Source organism: Megalopta genalis, chromosome 6 (assembly GCF_051020955.1).
Source record: "Megalopta genalis isolate 19385.01 chromosome 6, iyMegGena1_principal, whole genome shotgun sequence".
Lineage (NCBI taxonomy): Eukaryota > Metazoa > Arthropoda > Insecta > Hymenoptera > Halictidae > Megalopta > Megalopta genalis.
In genome coordinates this window covers 25,568,829-25,592,056 of record NC_135018.1, presented here as the reverse complement: position 1 = coordinate 25,592,056, position 23,228 = coordinate 25,568,829, and the positions used below count along the sequence as shown (strand labels likewise).

At 37.9% G+C, this 23,228-nt stretch overlaps 3 protein-coding genes across 5 annotated transcripts in view; 1 reads left to right on the top strand and 2 right to left on the bottom strand.

The window, feature by feature from the left end:
- mbo (nuclear pore complex protein Nup88) overlaps positions 1-14,847 on the top strand; it is a 101,683-nt gene extending 86,836 nt beyond the window's left edge. Inside the window, exons 3-13 of the mRNA XM_033473834.2 lie at positions 10,993-11,106; positions 11,268-11,454; positions 11,542-11,639; positions 12,332-12,527; positions 12,644-12,804; positions 13,000-13,085; positions 13,157-13,401; positions 13,649-13,759; positions 13,834-14,060; positions 14,130-14,378; positions 14,682-14,847. Coding sequence (XP_033329725.1) covers positions 10,993-11,106; positions 11,268-11,454; positions 11,542-11,639; positions 12,332-12,527; positions 12,644-12,804; positions 13,000-13,085; positions 13,157-13,401; positions 13,649-13,759; positions 13,834-14,060; positions 14,130-14,378; positions 14,682-14,745 — 1,738 coding nt within the window. The 3' untranslated portion in view covers positions 14,746-14,847. The remainder of the gene's footprint in view (positions 1-10,992; positions 11,107-11,267; positions 11,455-11,541; positions 11,640-12,331; positions 12,528-12,643; positions 12,805-12,999; positions 13,086-13,156; positions 13,402-13,648; positions 13,760-13,833; positions 14,061-14,129; positions 14,379-14,681) is intronic.
- LOC117222230 (uncharacterized) lies at positions 14,831-18,547 on the bottom strand. Of its 2 annotated transcripts, XM_033473836.2 has the most exons (6): positions 18,333-18,547; positions 17,365-17,655; positions 17,159-17,267; positions 16,735-17,082; positions 16,211-16,532; positions 14,831-15,865 (listed from the first exon to the last, which is right to left on the bottom strand). In XM_033473836.2, the coding sequence occupies exons 2-6, from the start codon at positions 17,631-17,633 to the stop codon at positions 15,336-15,338; spliced, it is 1,578 nt and encodes a 525-aa protein (XP_033329727.1). In that variant the 5' UTR covers positions 17,634-17,655; positions 18,333-18,547; the 3' UTR covers positions 14,831-15,335. The 2 variants fall into 2 exon arrangements, with proteins under 2 accessions (XP_033329727.1, XP_076379413.1); XM_076523298.1 differs by lacking the exon at positions 18,333-18,547 and having other exon boundaries at positions 17,381-17,518.
- Positions 18,548-18,616: 69 nt separating this feature from the next.
- Positions 18,617-23,055, bottom strand: LOC117222228 (FK506-binding protein 15). Of its 2 annotated transcripts, XM_033473831.2 has the most exons (12): positions 22,613-23,055; positions 22,233-22,397; positions 21,637-22,156; positions 21,202-21,405; positions 21,087-21,122; positions 20,834-21,013; positions 20,469-20,654; positions 20,183-20,405; positions 19,829-20,106; positions 19,594-19,716; positions 19,347-19,526; positions 18,617-19,271 (listed from the first exon to the last, which is right to left on the bottom strand). In XM_033473831.2, exons 1-12 carry the CDS (start codon positions 22,690-22,692, stop codon positions 19,191-19,193), a joined length of 2,256 nt encoding a protein of 751 aa, XP_033329722.2. In that variant the 5' UTR covers positions 22,693-23,055; the 3' UTR covers positions 18,617-19,190. The 2 variants fall into 2 exon arrangements, with proteins under 2 accessions (XP_033329722.2, XP_033329724.2); XM_033473833.2 differs by lacking the exon at positions 21,087-21,122.
- Positions 23,056-23,228: the final 173 nt, after the last annotated feature.

Sequence of the window (23,228 nt, the reverse complement as noted above, 5' to 3'; positions counted from 1 at the left end):
AAAAAAGACAGCGGCCAACGTGCCGGTATACATTAATATGAGTACATAGTAATGCTAGAATAAAAACGATGACTTAATTTTTTTTATTTCTAATTGTTTGCCACGATTCGAAGGCAATTCGGAGGCCACATGTTACTATTCGAAGGTAATTCGGAGGCCACATTCCGCTATTTGAAGGCAATTCGAAGGCCACATGCCACTATTCGAAGGTAATTCGGAAGCCACGTGACACGATTCGAAGGCCACATGTTACTATTCGAAGGTAATTCGAAGACCACATGCCACTATTTGAAGGCAATTTGGAAGCCATGTGACACTATTCGAAGGCAATTCGAAGACCACATGGCAATATTCAAAGACAATTCGAAGTCCACATGCCACTATTTGAAGGCAATTCGGAGGCCACGTGTCACTATTCGAAGGCAATTCGGAAGCCACGTGACACGATTCGAAGGCAATTCGAAGGTCACATGTTACTATTTGAAGGCAATTCAGAAGTCACATGCCACTATTCGAAGGCAATTCGAAGGCCACATGCCACTATTCAAAGGCAATTCGAAGGCCACATGCCACTATTCGAAGGCAATTCGAAGGCCACATGCTAAGCGGTTTTTCTTAGCTGACTCACACACAAACAGGCCATTTTGTATTGTCTTCCGAGAATTCGCGTCACGTGCCGTATCACACGCTTGATCGATTCCGTTGACCCTTAGCATCGATGTATATATATAGCAACAAATTATATTATAATCAATATTAAAATAGTGTAGGACTAGCACGAGGAAATTCACAGCAACCCGAAATTTGGCATTTCCGGAAGAAATTACTGTATTTGTATCCCATAAAGATTTCAACTAAGTCCTCATCGAAACCACTGGAAGCATTCGAATTCTAAAGATCACCCGTGGTTGTATTGTCCGTATTACGACGAGAAAGAAAAAGACCTTCTTCACATATTTTGTCGGAAATTTACGACTCAAGCGTGATTTGCCTTTGATTGAAAGCCCTTTTCACTCGGAGAATTTTTTCTAGTCGCTTACCTGCAACACGAAGTTAATGATTAGTCATGAAGTAAGTAAGTAAGCATAAAATGATGTAACATTGGAAACAAAAATTTGATCTTGCTTTTCCATGAGATTAGAGTGGTTCCACGCGAACAAAATTTCGTTTAAACTTTTTATTGGAACTTTTAGCACTTTGTTTGCTGCTTTTACGTTTATTTTCGTTCGATGATGTTTGGCTTGGATTTGTTTCTGCAGAATTCGATAGAAAATGTTAAGCCGATGATTTTAGCGTTCGGATTATCCAAAAAAAAGTGTTTTCTTTTTAAGAGCATCTTGAAAGTACTATAATTATCAGCAGAACTGCGATGTTACCTCTCAGGCGATATCCGAGTGCAAAAAGGTTAATTATTTGGTCGACAGTACCCAAATTGAAGACTACTACGAAGGATGTATTGGGTTGGCAACTAAGTAATTGCCGATTTGTTCAATGAAATAAAAAATTTTTTCTAGTTGCATGAAGTTTAATTTGTAATGTATTTTCCATTTTATTCGATGACCTTTTGCCATCTCTCTGACAACTTGAAAATTCCACGCTCGTAGAAAGTCTGATCCTTTTCGGCCAAAAACTGAGTTAAGTGAGATTTTACAGCGTTAAAAGTTTTACCACGAAGGGAGTTGTCCAGGGATCGAAATAAGTGGTAATCCGATGGCTCGAGATCAGGGCTATATGGTGGGTGTAACATTAATTCCCAACCAATATCCATCAATCTTTGCCGAGTGGACAAAGACGTGTGCGGCCTAGCATTGTCCTGGTGGAAAATGACACCTTTACGATTGACCAATTCTGGTCGCTTTTCCTTGACCGCTGCATTCAATTTGTCCAGTTGCTAACATTCACGGATAATAAAAAATAACATAATGATAATAATAATAATAATTTTATAATATAACATTTACGGATATCATAAAAATGGGAGTGAGAGACATCTATAACTGAAATCGGCAATTACTTAGTAACCCAACAACCCAATATCTTGCGTTCGCGGAAACGTGACTTGTCTTCGATTGTAGAACGTTTGTTAACATAATACGACAGGATAAATGAATTGGAGCATTCGAGATGACGACGAACAAACAAATTCAATCTTCCATAGAATACTTCCTATTGCATCTTCGATAGCGCAACTTGTCTTTCGATTCTCAAGCATCGTCGTCGCAATTCGATGGATTAAATGAACCGAATCGTTCGACTCGGCCGCAAGTAAGGTCTTCCGCGTTCGCCCAGAAAATTTACGATTCAAGTGTGACCGCCCGACCCTCGGAACGTGCTGTGTCGCGAAGGGAAGATCGAGAACCAAGGCACGCAGGACGGTAGCTGGAAAGTAGCAGCGCGAGGAGAGCGCCGAGCAGAGGAGAACGGAACAGCTCCTGGAAACCGATGGCCGCGAAGAGAGCGCGTCGCAACCTCGAGAATTAACGGGCTTAGTTGCCGACGCAGGTGTCGTCGGGAAGGCGAACGCAAGCGAGAGCCGGATGAATTACGACAGGAGCGTCAGCCAGCCCAGCAGAACGTTGCTCGTTATATTTTGCGTAACATCCCGATTTTATGGGCAACCCCCCCACACCGCTGCCTCGCATCTTACCCGCGGTAACAGAGACGCCGCCGACTATCCTTCCCACCGAGTCCGGGATCCTTTCATCTAAATGCAGCCCGATGAAAAATCGTCCATTTACATTGATAAAACGCTGGCCACCGTTTATGCTACACCGTTAACGACTCCGCAATTTTTAATTCCGGGGCCTTGCGCCATCATCCTCAACCCCTGCGAGCCTTTTCTATCGACGAGGTAATTCAACCCTCGGTAAATTACTAACTCGCAACCAAGCTTGATTGTTCCATTATCGAAATCTGACTTTAAACATGAATGTTCAACGCCATTGGGTGTATTGTCCCAACTGTGACAAAAATCAAAAATTAACTCGTTTTATTAGAGAAATTATTGAGGATGAAGGAGTACTGCGAAAGAAATCGTAGTGCAATGAATTAATTAGTACTTGCTTTGATGGGGGGGGGGAATCAAAGTACTTTTTGCTATTTTAGATCAGTGGGTATTGAAACGTTAGAATTTGAACAATATCGCCGCTAATTATTATCGATAGAACATTATTTTTTACCGAAACATAACGCATCAGGATTTATTAAGTATAAGATCGTTTTAGTACGGTAAACGAGGCAAACAATCTCGTTAATCACGCAATGAAATCATCGCGAACGAAATCATCGCAATAGGTGGACCATCGTAATTCGTTTTCCTAGCCAGCGCATAACATTTTTAACACTGAACCAACCCTATTTTAAAAATGATAGTGTGCACGGTTTTATAAAAATGGCAAGAATGAATTTATTAAATATTTGACATTGTTTTCTATAGAAGTATTTTTATAATTTCAATAACTGTGAAATAAAACATGACGAACCGGTCATCGGAAGGTTCAGTGTTGACCCGTTGCTACTAAATATGAATGTTATTCGTTTCTTCTAGATCAGGACCAAATTTGATTCTTCTCTTATCAAGATCTAGGAATTAAAGTAAATGAAAACACGCAAGAAACAAAAATTGTCTTGTTCTATCAGGGAAATTATTAAGAAGAAAAAACAGTGGCTAATCAACGCAGTCGTGAAAGAAATCGTAATGCAAGCAGTTAAGTTCTTTTAATCTGTCCATTGTTTTAAATGGCAACTATCCGTTTCTGCTATAATTGCATATAATCTGCAGTCCGATTAAATGATCTTCCTAGGCCATTTGCAGTATTAGCTTTCTAAGGTAGATACGGTGATCAGTGATTTTTTAGGGAAAAGCAATTTCTGACGCGCCCAACGCTTCTAATTTCCTGTCAAACGGAGGCACTCTTGATCCCTGATACTTGCTCTTTCGACGTACACGTCGCACACAGCCGGGTTAACGAGTTATGTCTAATCTATGCATCCGCTTATCATAATGGCTCTCGTTATATCGTGAGCATAGCTTCCTAGGCTTGGGAAAACCGCCCCTTCGACTACCAGTGTCTCCTGTCGTCCTGGGCCACCCTCTCCTTTTATCCCCCGCCCTCTCTCTCTCTCTCTCTCTCTCTCTCTCTCTCTCTCTCTCTCTTTCTCTCTCTCTCTCTTCCCCTTCACCCTCTCTGCTTCGCCATGCCACCACGGGGACGTAATAAAAATACTCGGAGCAACTGAACGATATTACGTCGTTACGGGGTCACCGAGCGGAATTAAGTAGACCGGCTTCCTCGCCGACATCGATACCTATTAACCCGTGCGCCACTATTCCTGTAATTTTTTATCAGTTATTCACATCTTCACATCGCAGGAGAAATTTAAATAAACATATCGCCTCGTCAGAATGATATCTATCGGAACTTTATAGCATCGCTGCGTGTGAAAATCACTAAATTGTCAACACTACTTTATGGCTCCTTAGTTTACTTTCAACCCTTATAAATACACTACAAATCTATTCGACTGTGCGCGTTTTTATGGTCTCATTTATACAAAATTCCTTTATCCGATTTGTCGTACTCCAAAGAAGACAGGCTCGTTACACTATTTTAAACAATTTTTCGGGGGAAAGTTTGGTGATCCAAGATACAGCGATGCCCGAGTATAATACTTTCAATTTATCCTTCAATACCGTTTACGTTCTGAATTTCTACTTTCTTGGATAAATTTTAAATTAATTTACATTTTTTTTGAGCTATAAAAATATATATATATATATAGCTGTTTTGAGCTGATTATTGCTATTTATTTATATATATTTTGAGCTATAAAAATATATAAACCATATAAAAGATATACGTAAAAAAAGATATATAAAATTCGCGGGGAACATTTTCAAAGTGACTCGATGTTCATTTCATTCGACTTCCTTTTGGAATCTAAATTATACGATCACTGACAGACAATTGTATCGACTCTGCGAGCATCGCTTCGAGGGACCGGAATTTGGGCGAAGAGGGGCGGGGACGATGTCGATCGGGTGCCAATGCCTGCGTATTTATAAATTAAGCTACTGGCGGTCCTGCCGCTGGCCGAAAAATTCGAATAGAATGTAATTAAAATTTTCCTCAGTCCTGATATCGATCCGACTATGGACTCGGCTAACCGGAAGAGAGATCCGGTCGCGCGGATGAGCATTAATGGCTTTATAATCTAATGAATTTTTAGGTTAAGCGGCGAAAGGACCAACGGGAGATCCGGATAGGTTTTTTCCCCGGAATTTATTGCCGAGAAGGAAAAGACGAAAAGCGAGAGAGTCGGTTGCTTATCTCTCGTTCACCGTTACCTTCAGACCCGCTGGGGATAGGCACCGGTTTTATTCTACCGAAAATTTCCGACTTCGCATGCTCGGCGTACTTCCTAAACCATTAACCCTTTTTTCTTATACATACGATCGTTCAATTGTAAGATCAAAATGGCATTTTCGTCTTCTAATTTCTACTTTTCGACAATGAAAATCACTGGATTATTTATTTGGTACCGTAACCGTTTTGCTGGTATGAAGAAATCGATTATTTATTTGAAACACTGATTGCCCCAAGTAACCTTGTACGATATATTGATTATCCATTTAGCACGCTCACTGTCCCATTCATTTTTCATTCTTCGTACTTCGATAAAATATAGAAAGAAATTAATTATTTACTTAAAATACTAATATTCACCTTTTTAATCTTGCTTTTTCGACGGTGAAAAGAAAATAATTATTCACTCGGTACAAGGAATGTCTTATATCTATTTGGAATGGATATACGATCGGAACTATTGCAAAATGATGAAAAATGGCGGACGCACAGACTACTGAAAATATGAACGTAGAAAAACTACGAACGTAAAATTGAAAATAAAAATCAAATAGACGGAAAAGTAGATACCATTTACTTTCTTCAAAATTTCTAGAAACAATCCGCTCCGCCATTTTGAAAAGAAAAATTCAGAATGTCCAAGTTTCATACAATCATTACAAAACACGTTAATAACTTCGAATATTGTTTTAACCATCTGCACTCAACGACGACTCTCAAGCACCAATCAAAATGATCACAATTTGAAGCAACTTTTACTAGAATTTCTGTGTAACAAATTGTTAAAAATCTAACGAAAAACAGTTTCGCGGCTACAGAGTTACACGCTCGTACATAAAGATCACAAACAAATAGGAAAATGTGCCTTCTCGATGGTCCCTATATTTACACAAACCTAATCGCAGCTAACAATCTCTCCTGCTACTCCTCGTCCCTGAAAGCCTCCAACTCCAACAGCTACAAAGGAGATCCTTATTCGCGTCTTGCAAGCAGCAAATTTGAAAACACTTTAATTCAGTAGCGCGGAAGAAAGGCGAGGAAGTGGACAAACAAGCCTGGTAAATTATCGGGGAACGTAGGGGTTAAGCAGTAAAAAGAGGGGTGGGAGGGCGCGGTGAAAAGCCGCGACGGAAGCGCGGGTAACTTAAGAGAAACACGAGGGAAAAGTTTTGCGGGACAGAATGATACGACACCACGTAAGATCCGCTTTGAAGTCGGCTCCGTGGGCCATTCTTTGTAGAAATTGGAAGAAAAGCGCGGCGTAAAAAGCTGCCGCGGTCCGCCTCGGCCCGGCCCGACCCGACCCGGCTCCGCTCCGGGGTTAATACGTTTACGTAGGAAAAAAATTATTCTTAATTTTTTCTAGACTGCCCCCGACAAGAGGCGCACAACCACGGCACGAGGGTGCGGCAGAATGCGCGGCACCGCCGTGTAAGAATTTCTTAATTAGATTCGAGCAGTTGCCCGGGGCCCTCTATTTTCTTTTGTCCCGCCAAGAAATTTCACGTGGCGCCGTGCCGCCTAGGTTCGCTTATGCAGCCACCGCCCACCTAAATATTCGAACATTATTAGCAACTCTCTTCCACAGCGTATGAAAGTCTGGAATCCGTTGGTGTGAATTTCTTCTGGTGCTTTGAAATGTAACAGCGATTTCTCAATCGTGAGAAAAGCCACGATTATTGTTCATGCAAACGTTTCTTTCGGAAGTATTGATTTAGGAAGAATTTTAACCACAGTTAGTTGCGTTGACGAGTATACTCGTCATGCCTAAAAAGTGGCGACCATTGGCTATTTAAATCGTAACTTTAGCGAAAACGAAAACATATTCTCAAATTTCAAGATGTTTCGAATATTTTTAGGCTAGGTCAGAATAAAACAAACAATTAAAAAATATGAACAATTATACGAATAATTCACGATATTAGTGTTCGACGTGCACAGTGCCATTACGTATCGTTCCTTGCTTTGCTGAATACCACTTTACGGCAGCAATTTGAATTTTTAACTTTTATAAGTATTCGATTTTTCCTGCGTTTCTATATGTAGCATATAGTAATGTTAAACGAGTAAGTAAATATTAGTAATAAAATTGTTAATTTTATAAAATAAAACCGTCTTTTCAATCCAATATTTTAACAGCGACGCTTACTCTGCGTTTGACGAGTACACTCGTCATCGCTTGATTCTCGCGACACATATTGGTGCGCGGCTTGGGTTAAGCGGCTTTTTGAGAATCGAGCCTCATTACCCCGTATGAGTAATCAATCGAAGAGTTAAAACATTGATTACCACGAAGAATACCCAAGAAGAGAAGTCAGCTTGCAGAAAGGCAGCAACAAATTCACTATTCAGAAACGCGTAAACTGTTTACGGTGGCCGGCGGCCGTATAGCGGCGCGGGTACACGCAGGGGCGGGCCATAAATTTTGATAATTCCGAAATTGTGACAGAACGAAGAAAAATCCCCGCGAGGCCGTGGTGCAAAGTGCGAATAAATCGTTGCGTGTGCCTTTGTCAACGAAGCATGAAAGGTTGGGCGCGCAAAAGGGAAAAAAAGATTCAGCGAGAGAGGCTCGACCGAAAGCTCCGTGGAACGAAAAGAGAAAAACAGAGCGCAAGAGAGAGAGAGGGAGAGAGAAAGAGAGAGAGAGGGAGAGGAAGAGAGAGGAGGCAAGAGAAAAAGAGAAAGAGAGAGAGAAGGCACGATGAAAACGGAAGGGGGTGGTCAGACCGAGGCGCTGGGGTTGACCACGTCGTCTGGCTTTCGACCGACTCTCTCTACTGGTGCGTGCATGCGTACATTTTTATCAATTATTAAGAACTCTGGCGTGCTTTTGCAACGAGCCGAGGCTGCTGGTGATGGTAAAGTTACTTTCGTCCTTGTCGTTGGTGTGTGCCCGGTGTAACCAGTCGTTGCTGACGATACCCTATGCCCACCCGACCTTTTTTGTTTCCTTTCCATCCCCCTACCACCCCCGGTTGCTCTTCAACCCTCCCCCCATTTGCGTCGGGTCCTGTCCTCTCTCTCGCTCTCTACATCGCCTCTCTCTTTTTCTTCTCTGTTTCCTCCACCCTCGCCACGAACCCGCCGCACCATCCCTCTATCTCTCTCTCCCTCCCTCTCTCTCTCTCTCTCTCTCTCTCTCTCTCTCTCTCTCTCTCACTCACTCACTCTTTCTCTCTATGTACCCCACCCTGCAGCCGGTACTGTGCCGCGGACATTAATAACGGCCACGGGCTAACCACCGTCAACCCCCTTTTGCCAGCGCTACCGTGTCCAGCCACGGAAAGTGCGAGAGTAATAATAAAATATACGAAATGTAGGCGACCATCGTTGCGCGGCCCAGCCTCGTCCCGCGAAAAAACAAACACCGCGACACACCGGACCCCCCGGCGCTGTATTCCTTTCGTTCCGTTGTGGCCCGAGGGTACGGCGATCGTGAAAGATTACCGTAATTTGCGTTAAATAACGACACGTCGCCCGAGCACGGGCTAAGTAGCGCCGCCGCAGAGACAATGCCCGAGATACACGGCGGTAACTCGCACAATGGAATCGCGACGATCCTGCACGAGCACGCGAATCGAACGCTTTCAACCCACTTTGCACCGTTTCGCAGAAAGTCTCCTGAGGGCAACGTCGTTTTCCATTTCCTGTTCGGTCGGTCTGGCCACGCTTGTTCAAGGAGGAATTTCATTTTGTTGTGGTTTCGTAGATTCTTCATTGCGAAATCTTGTCCTACAGGTCGATGAATCACGAAGCGAGTTCAAATTGTTACAGCTTCCTTCTTTCTTAACCAGTTAGCTGTGTTCGTATGCTCGTCGTGCATACAAAGTGGTGACCGTTTTGACTATTTGAATCGTAACTTTAGCGAAAACGAAAGCATATTCTCAAATTTCAAGATGTTTAGAATATTTCGAGGCTAGGCCAGAATAAAACAAACGAATAAAAAATGTGAATAAGATTAGAAAAGAATCACGATATCGGTGTTCGACGGGCAAAGTGCTATTATGTATCGTTCCTAGCTTTGCTGAATGCCACTCTACAGCAGCAATTTACATTTACTTGGATACGACATGAGATTAAATCCTTATTGGGGTTCGCAATAAATAGCGGTGCTTATGGAACACTATAATTAGGGGGAAACGTGTTTAGACAATAGTGAAGTCAAATATCGTAGGTTTGGATAATCGAGCTTCTAGGGAACGCGATGATCAGTTTACTTCCTATCTTGTTGAAATAACGCTTTATAAATGTAGAAACTTTACCCTTCAAAATTAGCATTGTTTGAATATTTAAGGATTTTTTGACACGGTGTTACAGGTGCTTAAGGATTGACAATTTCTTGATCATTATTTAGTGTTCCTTTAATCGTATGAAATGGAAAGGTTTCTACATAAAGAAAAACAGCTAGCCTAGGTATAGTTTACGAAATTAAATTTTGCGAGGTATTAGGATCAGCACTAAAATCTACAAGATGCGAGAAAATTGGAAGAACGATTAGTGACACGTAATTTTTGTTCGTTCTTTTTTCTTGGTTTCACAAATTATCAAAATGCTAACCCAGCCTAACAATCCTAATCTACACTTCTGACATACTTCTCATCTTCGAGAATAATTTGAAAGGCAAACATAAGGCTTACAATATAATAGCGTGTCGAATATCACATGATTGACTATCAGTAACACGTAATTTATTTTTCGAAATAATTTTTATTCTAAACAGATTTTACAAATTAATTGTCTATGTTGTAGTATATTTAGCTTTTGATTGCAAGGTGTTACGTTTACCTAATGTAACTTGGATATTATTTCTAGGATTTGTTTTCTCCGTGAAACTAAGTTCCCGATGCCGCGCCGCTCGCGTCGAACAGAGATCGTGTTCTTATGCAAATTCTGTGGAATACACTCGAACTACCGTCTAATGTTTGATTGACTTTAGACCGTATAAACTGGCACCGATGTTGTGTCAGATGCAGCTAATCTGCATAGTTCACAACTCATTTAAATTCGATCCGAACCAGATCTAAAGTGAATTAAAAGTTCAAGCTTGCTTTGAACCCTAGTCAGTCTACTCGAAAATGAATCTTCGTGATTCCATAATCGTCTCGCATGACCACCGTTACCCTCATGCGAAGTAAAAGAACGTCATTACCAACAACTCTCAATTAGTTCATAACAACAGTTCGTATCTTATTACTAGATTTTTTTTGCAAGGCAAGAATCTTTCAAACCGATTTTAAGAAACTGAAATTTCAAATTCCAAATTCGAAATTCTTGTAATGTCTTTCCGTACCGTATCCTTGCCGTACCATTTTCTTCATAGTTGCAATGATCAGAAGTTTTTCGATTGTAATAATTTTTAAAAAGAAAAAAGACAATTTATATTTATTGTATGCCTGCATTCAGTTGAATGCTTGAATATCGATGGCGAGAGAACAGAATTTTATTTCGACTTAAAAGAACGGAATAATATTCATACTTAACAGGTTCATCCTAGGAATCTCCATCACCTGTCAGACTCTCGTCAAAGTATGGCAAGGGATTAATTTCGTTGTTCCGCTCGTTTACTTTTGCTATAAGTGCATCAAATTTGCAGTCTGTTAATTACTAATTCGTCCAATTCCAGAATATACAAATTGGACCATTTCAACACAACGATAGAGATTCGCAAGGCAAGATGGCACCCTGGCTCGACGAATGACTCTCATCTACTAGTCCTGACATCGGAAAATACATTTTGGTAACTTTCCTCGATTTAACATCTACTGAAACTAAAAAATCTGATTCGGTCTCTGGCTTTCATCAATTAAAAAAAAAAGAAAAAAACGACTCCACTTTCCTTCGCGGAGCTATTGAAGTCTGATTATAGACGTGCCGATTTTGACGAAATACTTTCTCCAGCCTATACGAGTGCGAAATAGGCAACTCGCCCAAGCTAATTAAATCCTGGAAAGTCGGTCGTACACCTTTCGGCTCGCCCTTGAAGATACCAGACTTCACATCTTTGGGAGACACCGCAGTGGATTTTGATTTCGTTACGCCCACGCTGCGAAAACCGGAAATGTTCGCCGGCAAAGACATTAACAAGGTACGAGTATGAACGATCGAACAGTTGCGGTGCGATAATTATTCAAGATCTAGGTAATTACGAGATCTAAGCAGGAATTGTTTCCAGAACATCATGGTCGACTGGAACCAAATTGAATGGCCTATTCTGGTTCTCCGTGGGAACGGAGAAGTGGTCATTGTTCATGGCAACGTGTTACTCGACAGGTACGTAGAAGTGTGAAGTAAATTTCATCATTATGATCTATTGGGAGAGAATTTTTGTTGGTTCGGGGAATGTAGTTCTGGAACCACAGATTTTTTTCATTTAATTGATAACACGTTAGAGTCACTTATTATTAGACGGTGGGCCTCTGTGCAAATATTTGTTTCCATAAATTACTTTAGAAGAGCTTGATTAAGTAATGGATCACAAGGGTGGCCAAAGCGTCGACCGTGTAACTATTCCTATAACTGTTCGCTTGTCTGATATTATCTATATTTATTTGAAATTTAAACTTATTTTTGGCTTCAAGTTACCACTTCTCTTACGATCAGCCGCCTATAACTTAAAAAAAACAGGTCGCACGTAGTGGTCAAACATTTGTCCACCCCTCTGTAATAGATGTACACGTTCCTTTATGGTTTAAAATGTTTTACAATGCGTAAAGATTTGTAGTCTATCGTTATGCATTTATGAAATATCCGAATGTTTCGAATACAAGGATAGCATAGCAACAAGAATGAATAATATCTTTATTCTATTTTCATTTCCGAAAGAAATTTTAATCTTGTATTTATCGTTTTAATAATATTAACTCTGAAAGCGAGAATTTACACAAAATTCCACAGCCTGGTTATTACGCGGACAGCGTGGATTCATTGGTTTGTTTTCTTGTTCTACTTTTCGTAATGTTAAGTTATGAAAACCCAGTGGTGTCAGGAACTCTCTCCATGTATCCTCCAGCCGACGACAATTATGGGATAGACTCGTGCTCCATCATGTGCGTGCAAACTACCCCGCCCATAGTGGTTATTGCCATGTGCAGCGGCAAGATATACCATGCGCTTTTGCTGAAAAACGACACCAACGACGTGGACGAGGTAGAAAGGAGAGTAAGTCTCCCTTAACTTATTCGTACGACTTATCCATTGAACTGTCCATCGAAAACCCTTGATTTTTGAAGAAGCGCTGATCGGAGACTTCATGCTTGGCATTTATAATTTTCTAGAATTGGTCACAATCCAGTTCCGTATACAGTGTTCCCATCTCAGATGAAGCACTTTACGTTTACGAGTGCATTGAGATAGAACTGGGACTCTTCTATACGGACACCGATAAGAAATATAACTGTCCTATACACCTTCGTTGCGACAAGAGTATCAAGTACAGGTAAATACAACTATAATATAAGTGTCTCGGCTGATTCTTATCGAAACTGTCATGTAACAACAACTTTCGAACAGAATCTCTTTGTTCAGAATTTAAAAATGCTGTCGCGGTTTCGTCGGCTTATCGAAATTAATAAAAGAAGAAATGATTTACTTGTAACACACACTGTTAACAACTGTGCGTTCCCTTTGTCAGATATTTCTGCACTCACAATCACGGCGTACATATGGTCACCTTGCCAATGGTTCCGCAATTGGAAGAATACTTGAACATTTCGGACGGTAAGTAAAATACAACACTCAAAAGCGGAAAATACTCAACTGTGCACGTATTAAATTCTAATAATCGATAGGTATCGACGACATACACCTACCATCGTCGTCCAATCAGTCCAGTTCCCAGTACTTGATTTGCAGAAGAACCAAGCACACGGGAACAAACGAGGCCACGCCGGTCCTCGGCATCGGAATTCTTCAGGAACCGTGTGTCCTCGTTGCTCTGTTGCACACCGGTGACGTTATCGCTCGTTCTATCGTCGATCTTCACTATTTTCCAAAGATCGAGCCTCTGGAACCCATAATTAACAAGGAGAAGAAGGTACTTAAGGCATTCAATGAAGACGCCGGTGTTCTTCTTAAAAAGTAATTGCTTAAAGGTCCCTTGAACTTCAATCATTAAGGGAAAGAATAAACAATTTTTATTCAAACATCCTACAGGGCAGAATTTGTTAAGACTTTGTCTCTCATAGATTAAACAAATTAATTCGAAAACCAGGTACATTTTTAAAAAGACCCAATAATTTCTGACTGATTACCATGATTACCATGTTTATCTTTTTTATCAGCCGGCCAAGGAAGCATTCGACGTCTATATAAAAAGATTGTTGAAACGCGAGACCTCTCAGCCGATCATCAAAATTGGATCAAAGTCGATGACGCCTAGAGAATGCCTGCAGGTATAGGATCAATAAAATGGTCAACTGTTTATTGATTTGTGGAAAAGTATTGAGGCAAATGCTTTCGCTTGCAGCTTCTGTATCACGCGACCGATATTTTCCGCAAAGAACACTTTGTCAGACACGACACCGTTCGCGAGGAAATCGGCAAAAAGGTGCGGGCATTAAAGATAATGAAGACTCATCTACTGAAGCAGCTGGACAGTTTAATGGAGGCGAGGAAGGAATTGCAGCAAACTGCTGAACGTTTGGCCGAACGGTACGAGGACATCAAATACGTGCAAGAAAAGCTGGCACAAAGGTAAAGAAGGAGAAGCTTATATTGGTCGACAAGTGCTTGGCAATTGTTAACCCAATGGTTGTTATTTAGAGCAAAAGAAGTGTTGCGATTAGTGAATTACAAGGAACCTTCTATCACTCCGATCGAGAGAGCGGAAGCTGTGGAACTGAGGGACATGGAGATTGAGGTAGAAAAGATGAAGATCAAGTTGCTAGAACTGCGGAAGAAATCGGAACAACAGTCCCAGCACATAGAGACCAGCGACAGCAACGAGAAGAGAAAGGAAATTGTTTTCAAAGGCGATCAAGAAAGAACAATAAAGAATACTCTCAATAACATGTATGTATTTCATACATTTCATAGTAGTTGAAGGATTGGACGACGAGCTCATAACTTTACAAACGAATAATTGAATTATTTACATAATGAAAGATCAGTCGATATGATCTAGTTCTCAGTTCAAACATATCATCATCATCCTAATGATTAGTTTAAAGTTGACTCTGTTTAATTGTGCGCAATTGACCTGATCCAGTGAAAGTAACTTCAAACATTTGTCTAAAAAAAAAATTATTAAACAATTGAGCAGAACTTCAGCTTTATAAGCGGTAAATATATATTTATACTGTTTTCTTTTTTCAGGGGGAAGGATATTAAAGAATTAGTTGACGATATTAAAAAACTTGAGGAGGAAGTGAGTAATTGAGTAAGACAATAAGGTATTACGTTGTGTGTGAAATTTTTAATCTAATTTGAATATGACATAGGATTTTGGATATAATAAAAAATCATTTTATTCGCAAAATAATTTATTATACTGGATATACACGGATCTTATTTTTATCCTCTGCGCTCACGGAATACTTTGTACAATAATTTCGATATAGAGTTAAACATTGACAATAGTATTCTGTTCTAATTAAAAGTAAATTTAGAAAACGTTTACAAAATTGGAAATGTATCGTTATAGCGAATCACATAAGTAGCCTCTTCATTTTTTTTCTGCACAAATCCGATGATTTATGTTTCTATGTCTGTTGCGTCGCAAGTGTTGCTCTTTCAATGAGGACAGTATCAATTAAATACTTAGCTAATTTACTGCAGCCTTCCAATGATAGCTTGATACCGATGATAAAAGAGTCATTAAATTGGGTGGCTGTGGTTGATCGCTACGCGTATTAACAAGACTCAATTATTGTTCGACGCATAGTTTGACACTCAAGAAGAACACAATATTTTAAAAAAACAACGTGGTGTCATCCGCGACGTATCTTCCATTCAATCCTTCGGTATCGTTCAAGGCACAAAGATGTAATGAGACACGTCGTTGGAGTCCTCCATTACTTTCGATTGAAGCAACTTGATCTCCAATCGCAGCTTCTCCTTCTCCATTTCCTGCTTTCGTATCTCATTCGAGTAGCAATTCATCTGCAGCTTCAACTTGTCTTTTTTAAGTTTCAACACCTCAGTCTCGTGATACAGCTTTCCCTTTTCTGCTCGTAAAACTGCCAACTGTTCCTGGAGAAGCTGATGACTGGCCTCGTCAGATAGTATCACTTCCGGTGCTTCAGTATCCGCTTTTCCTGTTATTACCGAATTGGAACAGTTTTCCCCGCTTTCTGGCCCACTATCCAGTTCTGTTTCAGCGTTGGTAGCTTCTTTCATGATCCAAATCCTGGAATCCGCAGGGTCGTGGAAAGCGTTAGGCGATTTAACCGATTGCTTCGACTGAGGGCTTAAGGATCTGTTCTGTTGCTTAGGGGACAATGACGTTGCTTTCATCTTTTCTATGTCGTTGGTTGGCGTGATTGTTTCTATGCCTAAAACTAAAATAAGCAGTTACCTCTCTCTCTCTCTCTCTCCCTTTCTCCCTCTCTCTTCCCCTCGTCCCCCTCTCTCTCCCTCTCTCTCTCTCTTTCTCTAACACTCTACTGCTTGGAAAAAAGTTTTGAAAAAATCTAATTCTTAGTTCACATACAATGTACTATTATAATGCAAAATCATTGATATTAGACATTTATATATTTTAGGAAAAAAGATTATAATTATAATGCAAAAGACTTTGGATTAGGCTGGCCTAAACAATGCGTCGTGGATAAAGAAATTTCAATTAATTCTATTAAAAAATTACAACTAGAGAGACTGATTACACTAAAAGAAATTGAAAGTACCTCTAGGATTGGACGATTGACTTTCATCCACTGTATGTGATAAATGATTGTTGCAATAAGTATTGAACTCCCTCTCGTCAACGAAAACTGAACCGTCAGCGTTCACAATGGATTCGACTATCACAGATGGATCTCCATCCTGCATTACCAATTCCCCGACAATTTCACCGTTCGCTGCAATAATATCTCCGTCGTCATTTGTTCTTAATAATTCGCCATCCGTGGTGTCTATTTCGTCTACTACTTCTTCTTGCGTTAATTGACCACTGTAGGAATCCTCACCATCGTTCCCTTCACTCACTTCTAATTCAGTCGGCAGCCTCTATAGACACAGAAATGATTTTTAATATTTTATTTACCTTTTTGAGTGTGACTCGTTTTATGGTTGAAATTATATGACTATTAAAAAATTGATTAACAAATCCTTAGCTATGAGTTACAGATTTTCAAAAATTATAAAATAACTGACTGTATATATGTTAAGAAATATATTGTTGTATATAGATTAAAATGAAACCTCTTACATCTTGACCCCAAGGTGATTCTTGCTCTTTTTTCATCTTCTTTATTGTCTGCGCGATTTCATCCTCAGATTCTGAGTAAGTTTTCCTATTATTGTCTCTACCCTGCATTTTCTCAATATCGTGAATTTTTTTAAATAATTGATACGCTCTTTCCGGAGTTATATTCCGTTTTTGTTTATTAGCTGCTGCTATATTGAATAAATCTTTAGATCTAAGTATCTTGTTTGTCCGTAATTTCACGTATTCTTTCAATCTTTTACGGTCTATGTGCAATTGCATCAAATCTTGTACTTCTTGTTTAATCTCACCACACAGTTTTCTCTCTTGCGGAAGGTTCTTAAATAATTCCTGATGATAAGAAGGAAAGTCAAGTTGAATTGATTGCCATATATAGAAAGTCTAGAGTAATTTAATTATTAATTACCTCAGAGATTTCATGATTATGCTCATTGTTAACGCTAGTCACCTCTAGTTTTGTACCATCTTTTGATGCCCTTAACATAATATGTGCTGGACAATTTGTTCTTATTGATCTACATATGAATAAAGTGCATAATATAAGTGTATGTTCCAAGATACAGTGAAATACATGTAGTTCAAAGTATTTAGTTTTCAATTTCATCAACTAACTGAGACTGTCTCCTACCAGCTCCTCGTGGTAAAAACTTTTGTCCACCATAGATACAAGCATATTTTACAGAATAGTATTTTAAACGCTCGCTGATCGGACGAGCAGTTTTCATATGAGCTCCACTAACTGTTCTGCTATCTCTCCTCCAATAATGGACTAGACTACGCTTCGAAAATTTCTCCAGCTTATGCTCTAGCTCCTCGTAACTATCAAACATTTCTCCCAAGTGAAAGGATACATCTTCATCTTCCACTATACTTACATCCATTATAAAAATAACGGCTAGCAATCTATTTCATCAACAAACATAGACATTATTTATTAATTCTGGCAAGTATGTATTAAATATTCCATGTAGATTTCAAATATTAAGCAAGTGTTAAGGTCAAATAAACAATGTTTTCAAATGATAGTACCGTACATGGAAAGGGGCGAGGGGGGGCTGAGTGAAATAATAAATGTATTGTCATTATGACTTTTCACACTGTTTACAAATGCAGTTCTTAAAATTAATCAAGTAGTATAAAAGCGACAGAGTTGAGAGAAAAACATTATATTTGTTTATCGATGTTTTGTGTACATAGACCAAGAATCTTATATAGTATTCAAATATAAGATATGTTGAGGTCTAATAAACAGTGTTTATACATAAATCGTGATGCTATATATGGGAAAAAGGGTGAAATGCAACCGGAATGAACAAAGTAATATTGTAATTATAATTTTTCGCATTAATTGCAAGTGGGAATCATGACAATAATCAAGTTGTCTAAAACGGATGCAATTGAGGAAAAAGCATTGTTTTTTTTTGTCGATGTTTAGAGGTTAGATTTTGATTTGATTGGCGTGGCAGAAGCCAAAGCGAAGGAACCGTGAACACAGCCAAACAGAATTACTCGAGAACCGGACAAAGTCGGACGGGACTTTCTGTTTCCTATTAATTTCCAGTCTTCGTAGGGTAACTTACGTCTTGTCATATTTCCCGCGGTATTCCTTAATTTCTTTGTTGTTTTTATTCTGTTCGTTTGTTATGGGAACGTGCACTATGATTTTACGCCATTTCTAAAACAGGACAAGCGATTGAACGACGGCGCAACTGTTGTAATTTTCACCGCATTCAAACGTTTTTATATTTGTAAAGAAATCGTTTCAAGAAATCATCCAACGTATTACTTATATGTATAGATTCAAAACCTAAATAACCTATCCATTTTCGCGGTGAAACAGACGAAAATATATAAGTTGAAATCGTAACTAAAATAATATTTATTGATACGAAATCTTATGTTCCTACAAAACTCTTTACACGTGAATATTCACATAATTTTAGAACAAGCTAAAAAATAATTAGGCATGAAAAAATTATTTGTTTATATTACAAAGATATATGTTTCTTTAAGAAGGTTCTTTGCTCTTATTGTAGTATGGAAATAAATTAACTCGAGCAGCTTAAATATTTCAGTTGTTATCATTAACAAAAAAAAGTATAAGGTAAAGACATAATTAAGTTTGAGGGAACAAATAAAAAATTTTTCTTAAGATCACATTTCTGAAAATCTACAAGATCATTGACTTCATGTTTAATGGGACTATAAAATAGTTTTATTCCCATCATGTAATAGCCAAATTGATTAATAAATCAAGACAAATCCAACAACCTATAATATTGTGATCTTTATAACAATTTTTCTTACTACAATTGATATCTCTTTGAGCCTAATAATGTTTTCTTCTAATATATTTTTTTCTATTATCAATAATGTTAGAAATATTTAAGATACTCAAGTTGGTTGGGTTATTCTGTATAAGATGCAAAATAGAGATATCAATGAAACCAATCGCTTTCATCTTCAGTGTCCATGGGAGGAATGGGTGGTGGTTCATCCTGTAATAATATAGGTGATATCTGTAAATAAAAAAAGCATGGAAATGTGTCTGAAAATTAAATAGATCAAATTGACTATAAAAAAACAAATAGTACATTGGTATTCTCTGAAACATAAGTCTGCTTTGGTGGTTGTGTTGGTAAGACACTTGATGAGACAGGAGTAGTAGTTTCCGTAACTTTTGAAGACTCTGGTTCTGTTACATTAGTAACAATTGATTCAGCTTTTTTATTGCTTTCTTTATCAGTATTATACAAAACTTGTAATGTTGCATTCTACAATCATATTATTCATGAAAAATTGTGAAAATACTACTACTGGACTATTTTCTATATAATTTACCTTTATTGTACTAGCGATTGTTGATTTTATATAAGAGGTCGGATATGATTCATCCATAAATTTATTCATGAGGGTATGATAAATCCTATTCATTATATTTTTAATTTCTCTGTTCTTATTATTCTGAAAGAACCATTGTTAGTAGGTAGAATAAGAATTGTTAAATTAGAATCGTTATGAACATTCTAATTTGCATAGTTCATTCTATGAAATAAATTAGAAAATAACATCTCACATCATTTATTTCTGTAGAACTTGCAAATGTCAATGAATTGCACTGTTCAACAAGTTTGGATATTTTATTTTCTAACAAGAGTTTTTCTTCCATATATTTGCTATTCAATTCCTTCATTTCCTTTAAATCTTTCCTTGTTTTCTCTAGGTGCTGGTTTGTCTCGTTTAATGAACCTTCCAGCTCTTGAACTTTTTCACTTAAACTTTCATTAGTTTGTATTAAAGAATCTTTCTGACTTTCCAAATTGTTTAAGAATTCTGTTTTTGTCATTAGTTCTCCTATACATTAATCAAACAATTATCATACTGTTCCATAAAAAATACTGTGCTAAAAGCTGATCCTAAAACTACATACCTTTTGACTGCTCTAATTTCCCTTTCAATATGCTAACAGTACTTTTCAGATCATTTAAATCTGAGGAATCCGTGGAAATTGCAACATCAGTACTTTTTTGTAATGGATTACAGTTTTCCCCAGTCTGCGACGAATTCATGGTCAAAAACATCTTCAGAACGGCGTCCAGAGCTGTTTGATCTTTTACAGGAGACGTAGCATTTTGAAGTTCAAGAACATGAAACTGTATACGATATATAATGACGTTTTTATAAATAATGTATTATCATTTCCAAATTATAACTACCTTGTCAAGCAACTTCTGTACATTGTCTGATATTTTGGACATTCCCATTCGGAGTTCTGTGTTTGTCATCCTAGATTCTGATAACAACATATTCAGTCCTGGATCTATCACTGATGGTATTGCTGGAGTTACACTTGGTCGCTGTAATGAATACACTTGACCATCCAAAGTAACAACGTTGTTTGGCTACAATATATATGCATACATACATATGTATATCAATACATGAAGAGTAACTTGTTTGTACGAGTGCTTTTCAATAAAGAAAGAATGATACAGAGTGTTCCGGAAACCATGATACAATCGGAAAGAAAATCACTTTACCCTTTCCGGTTGTATCACGATTTATGCAATACCCTGTATACCTGAATCTGTTTAGGAGACCAATGAGTGAAGGTGGGTGCAGAAACAAAAGGTTTACAAGCAGCATTTGTTACAGATGCATCACCTTTCGATTTCAATACTCTATGCACATTCCTTGATGTTTCTTCTGAAGATTCTCTTAACAAATGTTTCTTATGATGTCCATCGTCCGAGGAGTCCATCTAAAACAATACAATTATGCAATGGAATAAATTAATTCAGAGAAATATTTAATTGAAAGGAAAACATATTTACTGTCTTATGACGTGGTGATTTGGGTGGTATATCATCCTATATATATACATGAAGTACATATAATTTATTAAAAATTAGGAGTATTGTTAAATATTTAAACAGAGATTTCCAGTACCTCAGTGTCTTCAGAGTCTGTAGTAGTGGAGACAGGTATTTTTGGTAGCATAGATTGACCCATTTTTGCCATTCTAGATATAATAGATGCTTTATCATATGTAACTTTGTGTGATTGAGTAACTTCTTCCCTAGGTTGAATATCTATTATTTCTATTTCTAATACAACATCTATCTCCTTGGGAAATCCAGGACCCAAACTGATCTATGAAATATTAAGATTTGTATATATATATATATATATATTCATCAATCAATGTACAGATTATGTAAAAGCAATGGCTTTCAAACTTTGTCGACTTGTGGAACTTTTAAGATTATTAATTTTTAATTTATGATTCCTCCAGTTTTCTCTTTGTAAATTCTTTCAAATTGTAACTGTGTTTTACAGAACATAGTTTGAAGACCGCTGATGTAAAGTGTTTAAAAACAAAACCTGTTTACTAGGCGGCAAAAATAAAATTTTCTTCAATCCTCTGCTACTTCCTGTAAGTGTCTTTTCCCAATTGTCGTCTGTAGATATTGTTACAGTCATTGTTTGTAATGCTGTAAAATTGCATTTAAAAGGCTGTACTATTTCTGGAGCAATAAAATATTTTATAGTCAGTTCATCTCCTTCGTTTGCCATCACATCTTTGTTTGTAGGAGTCAAATCCTGACAAAGTACATTCTCTATTTTCCCATCTTTAGAAAAGTATCGAGCTAATCCAACTTCTCTAGCAAATTGTAAGCAAGTATCATTATTTTCAAATAAAATTGACCAATTCTCTTTATTGCAATCGTAGTAACTTGAATAATTATTTGGCTGTACTAAATATAAAAAATCATGTGTTACTGTAACAGTAGACACGTGATATTGCTTAGTTTTATATAAAATAATCTGATATATTCTCGTTGTCGTGTTTCCTATGAGAGCCATGCCGAGCTTGCCAATTGGTACATAGGCTCCATTTTGTCTACAAATAATACAATTTATTTTGTGTATTAATAAAAAAGGCTAAAATAGCAGAGAATTTATGTACTGCATCTTACAATTTAAATGCATGCACTTGTTTTGCAATTATGACTTCTGTTTTATTTGGTACAGTTTGCTGTAGATTACGTGAACTGCTCGGTTTTGTGACGGTTTGTTGTTTTGATAAAGAACAATTGTCCGATGGCTTGACTTGCAACCCAAAAATAGCAGCTAAATTGGACCTGAAAAGGCGCTTTTTAAATTAATATTGTTGAGAAATAAAATGATAATTAAAACAGGATCTGACACTATAATCATCATATCATCCTAATTAATCCTCCATACATATTAACAGCGACATAAAGATATATCGATCATAAAATACCCTCCTAAATTATTAAAGTTGTTTTGAAAGATTTCCACTAATTATTGTAAGAAAATTATTAAAACAACATACCCTCCTGAGGGTAAAAAATCCGGTTCATCTTCATCTCGAAAAATTTTATCGAGATTTGGCAATTGCTTTCCCAAACTCATAATTATTAATCAAGTGTAAAAACGTATGGTGCAATGCCACATCAGAAATAAATAAAATATTAATTGAAATCAGAGATCACGGACGAGGTACATAGACCTAGTACCTACTAGTCGGAATGTATTTTTATTCTTTATGTTTTATGCCACACGAAAATGGGGTGCTAGGCTAGGACCTAGGACTAGTTCAATTGTACATACATATGTACATATGTAATATGTACAGATTCAGTATTCACGAAACTAAGTGAAAAATTTTTTTTTTATATATGTATATATCAGTACGCTGTACATAATACACTAAAATATATGAACAAAGAGTTAGTTGAGAGGGGATTTAGATCCGCAGTAAGGGGAGACTACATGCACTTCGGCTATTTTCGTGCGTTCCGAGTAATTCCGAGTCCTGCTAAAGTGTATGTAGTCCCCTCTTACGGTGAATCTCATTCCCCTTTGTATACATACTCGCGCTCCGTCCATATCCATATGTTCTTAGATTCATAATCATCACTAACGCTAGCTGCATATCAGTTGATATC